The sequence below is a fragment of the Gigantopelta aegis genome, chromosome 13 (genome assembly GCF_016097555.1).
Source record: "Gigantopelta aegis isolate Gae_Host chromosome 13, Gae_host_genome, whole genome shotgun sequence".
NCBI lineage: Eukaryota > Metazoa > Mollusca > Gastropoda > Neomphalida > Peltospiridae > Gigantopelta > Gigantopelta aegis.
In genome coordinates this window covers 10,287,094-10,299,525 of record NC_054711.1, presented here as the reverse complement: position 1 = coordinate 10,299,525, position 12,432 = coordinate 10,287,094, and the positions used below count along the sequence as shown (strand labels likewise).

The window sequence follows — 12,432 nt, the reverse complement described above, 5'->3', positions numbered from 1 at the left end:
TTAGCGCTCATTGAGTAAACTTTTTGTAATGAAGTACAACACCCGTTCTTGTTGACCCTCTAGAATTTTTCCTGGATTTAATTCAATATGTATTTAATCATCGTATGGAGTTAAATAAATTGTATATAATTTATATAGCTGTGTGTACTCTGTGAACACAAATCCTGAACAATACATTTATTGAGGCGACTTTATCCGGTTATGATTCCAGTACGCGTTCGTGGGCACAATACATACCTCAGTTGTAAGTTTGTTTTTTGTGGTTCATATTCACAGACAGTGGATAGAAAGAAAGCGCCGTTTGATTATGTTTTCTCTCTGGTGGTGCAATTCAAAAGGTGGACTTCTTTCAAAGGTGAAGTATTGTTATATCCTGAAATAAATCTTATTCATTTTATCTATACAACATTTCAACTATACAATATACTTAAACACATCTATTGTCTAGGAGCTTGCACAGCAGGAACGTATGGTTTGGACTGCAGCTACACCTGTCACTGTGGCACTGCCAACTGCGATGACATCACAGGATGTTCTGGTAACTGCGAGGAAGAATGGTCAGGACCAAAATGCAATAAAGGTAAACTAATTTGTTATGTGAAGTTCAGTCACTCAGTTGGGTCTCAGATGGAGGACAAACACAAATTTTAGTTATCTACATAATTAATTTTTCTTTCTGTTTGGTATTTCAGGTATGTCCGACAAACACTTAAGATATTTTAGGGTTGAGCATTTTGAAGGCAAAGAAAACACATTTTAGGATGTTTATTCTTTGGCACTTTTATTGTTTGAGGTAGTTTAGTACTTTCTATTAGTATTGTAATATATTTATACATAGTTAATCGTGTGCATAGTCCAGTCGCTGAAAGAGGTTGTGTGCACACGTTTTGCTACATACATACAGAGAGAGAGAGAGAGAGAGAGAGAGAGAGAGAGAGAGAGAGAGAGAGAGAGAGAGAGCAAGAGAATCGCATATAAAAAGAGGGCAGACAAAGTTGATATTCGAATTAATTTCCATCGAATATTCGAATACCATTTTCAAGTCGAATACCTAACACTACTATATAATTTTCATGTGATTGGTAGTATATAGTTTTACTAGCTCTCGTCTTGTTCAGAGTGCAACATGTGGTGCTCAGTTGTGAAGACGTGTTACTCGTCTGTATCTCAACACGACACAATGGCACTAGAAAGGTAGACAGTCACTAGCCGCTCGATTCGTACAAAGTAATATATACTTCGCATTTCGTAGACAGCATATATACCTATATTTGTTATTAAACCAATATCTTTCGAGTTATGTTTACCTGAGCTTACTCTATGCATAATTAAGAGTTTGCTGTAAATATATTTGAAAAATGAAAAGCGTATCAAGAATTACAAGTCATTTCCTTATTGGCTACAATCTTCTGCAGTTTGGCCACGAGTCGCCAAGTGGTGGATCCATTGATATATATAATAGTATTTTTGACCAACTGTTCACCTGTAGTTCCTAACAATTTCAGTTTTCATTTGATGTTTTTGTTAGTGTATAAATCTTATATATCAAAACAACCTAACCATTTTATATTCCATACATATTGTTCTTCATTTTCAGATATCACATTAGTCATATACATTATATTATTAATATCGTCAAAAACGCATGATCCTTACTATAGTAGGTTAACTGGGTGCGATCATAATTTGCTTATGTTGTACATACGTTTTGTAATGTGAATAATAAAAATTAATCTATATTTCAGGAAATATAGCTCTGAAGAAAACTGCCTACCAGAGTTCATTCTATAATGGATACACATCGTACCGACCAGATTTTGCGGTAGATGGCGATCTTACACAAGGATGGTATGCAGCAAATTGCATTTTAACTGGATACAGCCAGTCATACTCCTGGTGGGAAGTAGATTTACAGAGAGACTACTACATACATAATGTAGTTGTTCACTTCCGCACCGACTGTAAGTACCTGTTAAGACTTCGCAATAACTGAATCACCGGTAACATGCCTACTCGACCCTTATTACTTTTTCGAATTTCAAAATGTCTACAAAAGCAGAATGTACCTGAGAAAATAATCAACCATATCCGGTATACTGTAATTAATAATTATTTATTTTTGTTTCCTTCTCGCCCGCTATCCCTCAGTTCAAAACTAACTTTGACTGGCATATTATGAGGTATATTTATTAGGTACACATATTCTGAAACTCACTATAATATTATGTTCCCATGACATACAAAATTACTAAGACATAACTGATACCCTATCATTGGAATCAAAAATGCTTTAAAAGATAGAAACGTTTGTCCTACTACAGACATTAGGACACAGACACTATGGATGAATGAATGAATGTTTAACGACACCCTAGCACACAAAATACATCGGCTGAATTGAATTGTTAAATTGAGGTAAATGCATAAATGAATTCATAATCAACATCAATATAAAAATTCAAGAGTTAAATTAAAATACAATTTAAAGAACTGTGGACAGAGACACTAATTAAAACAAGACAATATACTAACATTATTTTTCCTTTGTGGAGAACGGGAGGGGGGGGGGGGGGGGGGGTTGCAATTATTGAACGTTTGCGTTACGGTTATCAAAGAAGTTGGAGCCAGATATCGCTGTGTCTGTTTTTCTCCTTAATAAATAGTGTATTAACTTTCCGACATGACGGGGCGGCATTTATCTCAGTCGGTAGAGCACTTGCCTGAAGTGCTTGCGTCGTAGAATTGAACCACTTATGTGGACCCATTCTCTTATTGGGCTTTTCTTGTCCCAACTAGTGTTCTACGACTGGTATATCAAAGGCCGAAAGTTCTTATAAAACATAAAACAACATTTTCTCCTAACGGGAAAATATAGCGAGTTTTCCTTAAAACTAAAAGTAAAAAAATACTAAATGATTGACATGTAATAATCGATGATTAATAAATCAATGTGTTCAAGTGGTATAATTAAATAAAACAAATCATTTCTTGTTAGCATATTTCAAAACGTGCTGAGCATTCTTAAGTAGTAATTTTATTTTCTACTTGTCAGGAAATGTCATTTATATTTGTTTGTACAGACACAGTTCGTAAAACTGGTGTACAGGTATACAGTTCTCTGAGAGAAAACCAGAGTAACGCAGGACACTGGTGTGGAAACACATCCTTCAGTAGCCCGGTTATAACAACCTTGACCTGCGATGACACCGCTAGATACATAACTCTCTACAGAAGTGCAGGTGACAGGGTAATGGACTTCTGTGAAGTCGAAGTGTTTGGTAAGACCAATTTTTATATCTACTATCAACACGTATTATCTTTATATAAGGGTTTGAATATCTCTGTCTCTCTGTCTCTCTCTCTCTCTCTCTCTCTCTCTCTCTCTCTCTCTCTCTCTCTCCTCCTCTCCCCTCCCTCTCTCTCTCTCCTCTCTCTCTCTCTCTGTATGTGTGTGAGTGTGTGTGTGTGTATATGCAGCATTTGGGTTAAATCCCTCTAATCAGAAAGACAACAACAATGCTGGTTAGGATTCGGTTTATTCGGCAACCGTCAAATAAAGGTCCTGAAAATAGTATATAAAATATGTAATATAATATAATTGGTAAAACACCGTGTCATCATCATACAATGCAAATGTTATACATCTCACAACTTGACAAAATACACATCGTCAAGGATACCAATTTATAGATTACTTAACAGTTATACGTTATCAGAATCAAACATGTATATACATCCAAAACCTCATCCGTGGACATAACCCACTGATTCGATACAACATAAATACACTACTGGTCCATCGATCCAGCTTACAAAATGACAAGCGCTGGCCAACACGCTTGTGAAACCAACAACACACAAAAAATGCGTGCGTTGTTACCAAAAAATGTACACACAAACACCTACAAATAGTTAAGTTACACACCTTGGCTGTGGGCTATGGACCGAACTGGTTGCCGAGTATTAATGACAATTCAATAATCCTATAAACAAACATCATAATATAAGCGAAAATATATAATGGTTAGACCTATATATATTTATCGTTATTGTATACAATATAATTACCCTAATAATTATTGTCTTTACAGTTAGTAAATTAAGAATATATATTTAAAAATACATTAAAATTACATTAAATATACTTTTAAATACTTATAACCACTACCTTTCCCTAGTGTCAACTACATTATCAATTTATATCTATCCATAGTTAATACAGATTATGATTTTATATCTATCAATAGTTAATACAGATTATGATTTTATATCTATCAATAGTTAATACTTAAATCATAATGGAACATAATGTGCACAATAATTATATAAATATATAAATTCATGTTAGTAAAACCTGTGTAACCGTCGCAGAAAAGATGAAAAAATAATCAAGAAATAGTTGAGAATTATGTCATGTGTTGATGGCTTGCTGTTCAATGTGAATGTGGCACGGACTAGCCGTGACCAATGTCACATTACACCAGAATAAAATATCATTGGCTAAACTCCAATTTGACGGGAAAGAAAGGTTAGGGCGTTGTCTAATAGGGTATTCTCTACGACGAATATCCTAAATAAAATAAAACATATATACATACAGTGCTATATATTTTTACCCCGTTACATACTCCCCCCAGTTTAAAAAATGACGTCCTCGTCATTTGACATCAAATTGTTTCGACACACTCAAAACAATTTGTAAAACAGCATTCACTGCGTCTGAAGGCATCTGTTCAAATAACCTGTTTGAAGCCATGTTATCCAGGAACCCAGCCCGATCTCTCCAATCATGATTCTGCATCATGGCAAAATCTCCCTGGGTGAACCACTTAGGAGGACGTCTCTCCCTCGTAGATCGCCTGGGAACCGGTATAGGGCTTCTTGAATTGGTATCAGATTCCAGAGTTGAATCAGAACAAGGAACATCTTCTGCTGGCTCTTTTTCAACAGGTCTGTGATCTGTATCAGCGTCTTCTAGAAATGATTCCCCATCTTCTACTGTAGAAGAGCTGCCTGAACGCACCGTACTAACAGATTCCGAGTCAGCAGCGGAAGAGGTGCTGACCTCTGTTAGTGGGACCGTTGACTCCATAACCGACACTACAGAATCCCCATAAAGATCAACATTATCTTCATCTACTGATGAGTCCAATTCGTCATCGGATTCTGGTGAAGGTATCCTTGCCGCAGGTATTGTTCGTGGTTTTGACTTTGGCTTAAGTGTTCCAGATTTGTCGTCTGCGGAAACCGGAAGAGATCCTATTGGCAACAACAGATTTCTGTGCAGTGTTCTGCATCGACCGTGTCCATCCTCTTTACGAACTACAAAGACAGGGATATCCTTATTCGGCTGGTTTTGCACAATATAAGGATCCTCTTCCCACTTATCTGCAATCTTGTGTTTGCCATCAAACGCCAAGCAACGAACTAACACTCTATCCCCTAACTGTAGGATTGAACCACGCATCTTGAGATCATAGTTTTTCTTTTGATGCTGTCGACTATGTTCTGCTGCTCTGACTGCTAACCCATAAGAATCCTGTAATCGTTTGCGCAAGCCTGCTGTGTAGTCACTCAGGTTCTTCTCACCCTGGATCGATTCCAACCCCAGAGCAACAACTACAGGAAGTCGTGCATTTCTGCCAAACATAAGAAAGAATGGTGAAAAACCTGTCGGCTCATGTCTAGTACAGTTATAGGCATGAACTAAGGGTGCTACGTGACTCTTCCAATCAACCTTCTTACCTGGATCTAAGGTGCCAAGCATATCCAGTAAAGTTCTGTTGCATCTTTCTGTCATGCTATTACCCATAGGATGATATGGCGTTGTTCTAGACTTATTGATACCTGCAATGTCACACACCTCTTTCAACAGTTTACTTTCAAAGTTAGCACTCTGGTCGGAATGTAAGCGCTGAGGAAAACCATAGTGAACAAAGAAATGATTGAACAAAACGTCTGCAGTGGTTTTTGCAGTCTGGTTCTTTGTAGGTACGGCTTGAGCATATCTTGTGAAGTGGTCTGTAATGACCAACATGTTTTGAAAGCCACCTTTGGACGTTTCTAGTGTTAAAAAGTCAATACAAATAAGTTCAAGTGGCTGACTGGTGGTTATGCTTACAAGTGGAGCTCTGCTGTTCGTTGGACCCTTACGTCGCAAACACCTACCACATCTCTTCACCCACTCATCCACACTCTTGGACATAAACGGCCAGAAAAAACGATCTTTCAAAAGAGAAAGAGTTCGCTCACATCCCATATGACCAATATCATCATGCAAACCTCGCAATGCTGTGTCTCTAAACTTTGTAGGAAGCACTAATTGCATCTTCTCTTCTCCCCTGACAGTAGTCGAGCGATAAAGAACACCTCTATGCAGCGTCAAGTGATCAAGCTCCCTGTGCATGGACACGGCTTCTGCTGTACGAGGTAATGCATGCAATGGTGGCCGTCTACCTTGAGTCATGCTTCTCAGGAAAGGTTCAATAGTAGAATCTTCAGTCTGGTGGCATCTCCAATCTCGGGACGTCATGCTGTTTATCGAGGCACCCTCTTCATCATCATCGTCAATGACACCAGCTGACATACAAAGACTCTCAACATAACAGGGAATTTGACATGCTGCAGAGATAGCTTTGATGGATTCTGCTGTAATACCAAATGTTGCATCACCTGTATCGTCTCTACCTGGAAGTCGAGAAAGAGCATCAGCATCCGAATTACTTTTCCCTGGCTTGTACAAAATAGAAACGTCATAGGATGCTAAAGCTGCTAACCACCTGTGCCCTGTGGAGTCGAGCTTGGCCGTTGTTAAAACGTATGTGAGGGGATTGTTATCGGTATACACCACAAACTTATGACCATAAAGATAATGACTGAATTTCTCTGTGACGGCCCATTTCAAAGCTAATAATTCAAGCTTGCGTGCAGGATAATTCCTCTCAGATCTGGAAACTCCACGACTTGCATAAGCGATAACCTTCTTCAACCCATCTTGTTCCTGGTAAAGAACCGCACCAAGCCCCGACGCACTTGCATCTGTGTGAAGCTCAAAAGGAAGAGAGTAATCAGCATAGGCAAGTATGGGTGGCGATGTTAAGGCTTCCTTCAGTCGTTGAAAGGCAATCTGCTGGTCTACACCCCACATCCACTCAAACCCAACTCGCTTCATCTTTGACTTTTTCTTCTGTTTGGTTCTGGTCGGTGGAAGAAGACTGTTGAGGGGTCGAGCTATTGCTGAAAAATTGGGAATATATTTGCGATAATATCCCATAAATCCGAGTAACTGTCGAAGTTGATCAGGATTTGATGGAGCTGGCCAATTAACAATCTTTTCCACTTTCTCTGGATCGACTTTAACTCCTTCAGCTGACACTATATGACCAAGACATTTCACTTGATCTTGAAAGAATGGGCTTTTTTTTTGTGCCAACTTTAGATTGTAGTCTCTCAGACGTTCAAACACCAGTTTGAGCCTTTGAAGATGCTCTTCAAACGTGGTTGAAAAAATTATGAGATCGTCTATGAAGATACAGCACTTCTGTAAATAAAGATCCCCCAGGCAATCCTCCATAAGACGCTGGTAAGTTGCTGGACTGTTAGTCTGTCCAAAACCCATCCTGTTATATTCATAAAAGCCAAGTGGTCCTACTGTGAATGCAGTCCTGGGTTTATGCTCCTCTGCTATCTCCACTTGGTGATAACCACTCTTCATGTCGACTACCGAAAAAAACTTAGAACCAGACAAGCAGTCGAATAGTTCTTCTGTTCTTGGCAAGGCATAAGAGTCTTTCACTGTGCGCTGGTTTAACTGTCTGTAGTCAACACACATGCGAAGTGAACCATCTTTCTTCTTGGCAATCACAACAGGGGAAGCCCATGGACTATGTGACTTTCGAATAATACCTGCAACCAATAATTGTCGAAGATGTTGCTTGACTTCGTCATACATAGATGGAGGTATCCGGCGATGGCGTGGTTTGATGGGCGTCTCATCAACCAAATTGATCCGATGTTGTACTTTTGTACAGTGCCCAATGTCAAGGTCGCCAGACGAAAATACATCCTGATACTCTAAAATCAGGTCTGTACCCCTTTGTAGTTGGCCCTCAGTAAGACCTTCCTTCGGGAGTGTCATCTTCTGGAGTAACCAATCACCGTTTGTATCATTGTCAGATGAAATATGATCTTCCAATGTTACCTCATGTAACTCGCATAACAAACCCTTGGGTGGTATAACAACTGTCCTGGTCGTAACATTAGACAATCTAACTTCTGTTGGAGCAACAGAGTTAAACTCGTAATTAACAACCACTGGAGCAACTTCCAAATCAGGTTGAACACACTCTCCGGCAGCTACCATCATAGCACAAGTACTCCTGAAAGGAATCTTCTTGTCTATGAAACCTGAAAGAGTAACACAAGAGTTTGGTGAGATGGCCATACTATTCCTCTGTGCACTTCGAACAAGTCCCAATCTTCCTTTACTTCTAGAAAGTCCTTTGTCCTGTAAAACAATACTACGAAAGGCTAGATACCATGGAGTGTGTAAGTTTGCAACCTGTAAAAACCTTTCGCCATGTTTATGACGGCAGTCATTCAAAGCTGGAATTAAAACATTAGTCCCCAATAAAACAGGCACAGTAGCATTGTATGCGCTGTTGGGAACCACTAAGCACAAACAACACATTGGTTTATTAGTAAACCCCTGTAAAACCAAAGAGAACTCCACATAACCACTATATGACAAAGACTCCCCATCTGCACATTCAACGTTCAAAAGTTCAGTAAGTGGGTGAATCTCTTCATCCGACAAATACTCACAGTAAAACCTTTCACTAACTGTAGACACTGTCGAGCCAGTGTCTAACAGAGCAGTGCATACGTGATCATTAACCAAAACTGATACCTCGTTGGCTTTTCCTAAAAGACCATCGGGTACAGAATTGGCAAATACAGTGGAGCTACTGTCCTTGTTTACCTTTGTTTGCTCCGCAACAAACGTTTTGTTCAGTTTAAATGAACGGACTCACTTCTGCAACCTCGGGCAATGTGACCTGGCTGACCACACTTGTAACACTCTATTTGTTGTCTGCGTCTCTGTCTTTGTCCATTGTCCACGGTAGACTGTCGTCCCACATCTTGTGAAATCGATGTAGATATCGGTTTGGCTGGAGAATCTTGATTTGTAGTCTTGGGCGCGGTGTCATTCAACCTGTTCTCAAGCTTATCAAATGGTGCTGACAGTTTGTACATCATAGCTTCCAATCTTTTAATACCATCTGCCTCGTCAATCGATGATGCATCTACAGCAACAGTGCTTCTCTTAGCGGGGATTGGTTTCTTGCTAGGAATAGATTTCTCTGTCAAAATAAACTCATGATGATTCTGTTCTACCCGACGTAACTCAACTCTTAATCTATCAAAGTCCTGAGTTTTATCGAAGATGTGTCCAAAAGATTTTTTCGTACGTATACAATTATTTGAAGACAAAATCCAGTTTGGGCTTCTTACAAATATTAAGACGACCTGAAACGCATTGAATATACAGACGCTGATATTCTAAAGAGGAAAATACAGTTAATATGTAAGACACCTTTCCTTCGTTTATGTTGTATATAAAAATGTACTTCTATATTTCAGTTTGTGATGCTGGAACTTTCGGTGAAAACTGCAACATGTTCTGTCACTGCCTGAATGGACCGTGTGACTACGTAACTGGACAATGTACTGGAGGATGTAAACCAAACTGGACTGGTGATACGTGTAATGGTATGATATATATAAATACATTTGATAACAATAGGCACACACACAAACATGTTGCGGGTGATTCGGTGCTACAGGTTACAGTCCCAGCAACGGTATGATACTATGTTTGAGGTCAAAAAGGATCTAATTATCCACTGCGCCAGTGCGTTAATATCTATGTATGTAGTAGCCAAACCCGACATACATACAATATATAGATATTCACACATCAATACATACTATCCAGTGCCAGGTTTGCCCACTGTTTCATACACGTAAGCGGGATCGACCGCGTAGCTTGTAGGCCCCATGCATATGGTTGAGTTAAAGAGCAGCCTTTTTAAGGCTGACTCAATAGCTCAGAACGTATCGTGGCAAGTCTGCAAGTTGCGGGCGATTCGGTGTCACAGGATTCCCAGTAACGGCATGAGAAAATATGTGAGGCCAGAAAGAATGTAATTATTCCCTGCGCCAGTGTCTTAATATCTATGTTTGTAGTAGTCAACCTGAACATACATACAATATATAGATAATCGTACATCAGTAAATACATATGATACATACATACATACATGCATACATGCATATGTGCATACACACATGCGTACGTACATACATAAATACGTACATAAAAAAAATACATGCATAAATACATACATACATACGTACATGCATACATACATGCATAAATACATACATACATACATATAATATTTGTATACAAAAAACAAACACAAAGTGTATAATGCACTTTGTTATAATTGTACCGGCCTCGGTGGCGTCGTGGCAGGCCATCGGTCTACAGGCTGGTAGGTTCTGGGTTCGGATCCCAGTTGAGGCATGGGATTTTTAATCCAGATACCGACTCCAAACCCCGAGTGAGTGCTCCGCAAGGCTCAATGGGTAGGTGTAAACCACTTGCACCGACCAGTGATCCATAACTGGTTAAAAAAACAACAAGGTTTTTGCTAACCTGCCTGTGGGAAGCGCAAATAAAAGATCCCTTGCTGCCAATCGGAAGAGTAGCCCATGTAGTGGCGACAGCGGGTTTCCTCTCAAAATCTGTGTGGTCCTTAACCATATGTCTGACGCCATATAACCGTAAATAAAATGTGTTGAGTGTGTCGTTAAATAAAACTTTTTTTTTTTTTTTTTTCTTTGTTATAATTGCAGTCTGTGATTCCAATCACTATGGTGAACTGTGTAGTGAAGACTGTTTCACAAGACATTGCGTGGGATCATCAACGTGTGACAGCATTGGACGATGTGACAACGGATGTACAGCAGGATGGCTTCAAACAGATTGCAAGACAAGTGAGACAATCTATAATATGTCTTCTCACCCCTTTGTGTATTCTGTATATGTGTATGATCCATATATTTCCCTAACACAAGTCTCTACACCTGAGAACCTACTCAACATAATATGTCGTAAGTTCTACTAATGATGGTCGCTTGTCGCACCATTTGTTTCACACATCTCATGTTTTTCTGTAATATTAACACTTCTTTGTTCCTTCGAGTGAAATGTTTGCCCCCCTCCCCCGCATCATTTCGAAATGTAATTGTTGTGTCCCCTGACAGCAGTTATGTGGACTATACGATAAGGGACTGTCTCTCCGATAAAAAAAAAAATGTTTTGTTTAACAACACCACTAGAACACATTGATTTATTAATCATCGGTTATTGGATGTCAGACATATGGTCATCTTGACACAGTCATAGAGAGGAAACCCGCTACATTTTTCCATTAGTAGCAAGGGATCTTTTATATCCACCAACCCACAGACAGGATAGCACATACAACGGTCTTTGATATACCAGAAATAGCCCAATGGGCCAACCGACGGGGATCGATCCTAGACCGACCGCGCATCAGGCGAAAGCTTTACCACTGGGCTACGTCGCGCTCCGTGTCTCAGATAATGGTGATAATGGTCGTACTATTTTCGTTTGAAGTGCTTTAGAAGGAAATCTCGACCTCTTAATGGCGAAAATAGATATCTAAGAAATGATAAAATGCTTATATGAAAACATTTCACTGTTCTGTATTGTATTTGTTTCAATTATACGCTATGTTAACTGTTTGACTGTTTTTCTTTTTGGGGGGATGGATGGGTGGGGGTATTATTATTATTTTAATTTATTATTATTATTATTTATTTATTTATTATTATTATTTATCCATTTCAGAATGTTCCCAGGGTCTGTATGGACAAGGATGTAGCGGTTCCTGTGTAAACAGACGTTGTCACGTAAACTCTGACTGTGATCACGTGACTGGAGAGTGTGTCGGTGGCTGTGACAGAGGATATAATTCACTCGACTGTACAATATGTAGGTGTTCAATATTAGTTGGTCAAGTGTGTGTTTTTTGGTTGGGGTTTTTTTTTTCCATTTTTGTTGGTGCAGGTAGATACTTGTTTGTTTCATGCCCTGATGTAAAACAATTTGTGGTGCTTGTTCACTGGATATTTTGGATGTTGGTGTACAATTCCATAAGTATATTCAGGGGCGAAATTTTGGGGTTTCCCAGTTGCACGCCCCCCCCCCCCCCCCTCCCCCCCGGCTAAAATTAATGCAAGTAACTGCATTAAGTAGCGCTGATGTACGCATCAGTTTGGAACAGTTCACAATAAACAGTCTCTCTCTCTCTCTCTCTCTCTCTCTCTCTCTCTGTC

At 39.3% G+C, this 12,432-nt stretch overlaps 1 protein-coding gene across 1 annotated transcript in view; it reads left to right on the top strand.

The window, feature by feature from the left end:
- Positions 1 to 11,992, top strand: part of LOC121387108 (multiple epidermal growth factor-like domains protein 10) — a 12,432-nt gene extending 440 nt beyond the window's left edge. Inside the window, exons 2-7 of the mRNA XM_041518131.1 lie at positions 339 to 580; positions 1,746 to 1,961; positions 3,081 to 3,278; positions 9,643 to 9,771; positions 10,958 to 11,064; positions 11,945 to 11,992. Coding sequence (XP_041374065.1) covers positions 339 to 580; positions 1,746 to 1,961; positions 3,081 to 3,278; positions 9,643 to 9,771; positions 10,958 to 11,064; positions 11,945 to 11,992 — 940 coding nt within the window. The remainder of the gene's footprint in view (positions 1 to 338; positions 581 to 1,745; positions 1,962 to 3,080; positions 3,279 to 9,642; positions 9,772 to 10,957; positions 11,065 to 11,944) is intronic.
- Positions 11,993 to 12,432: the final 440 nt, after the last annotated feature.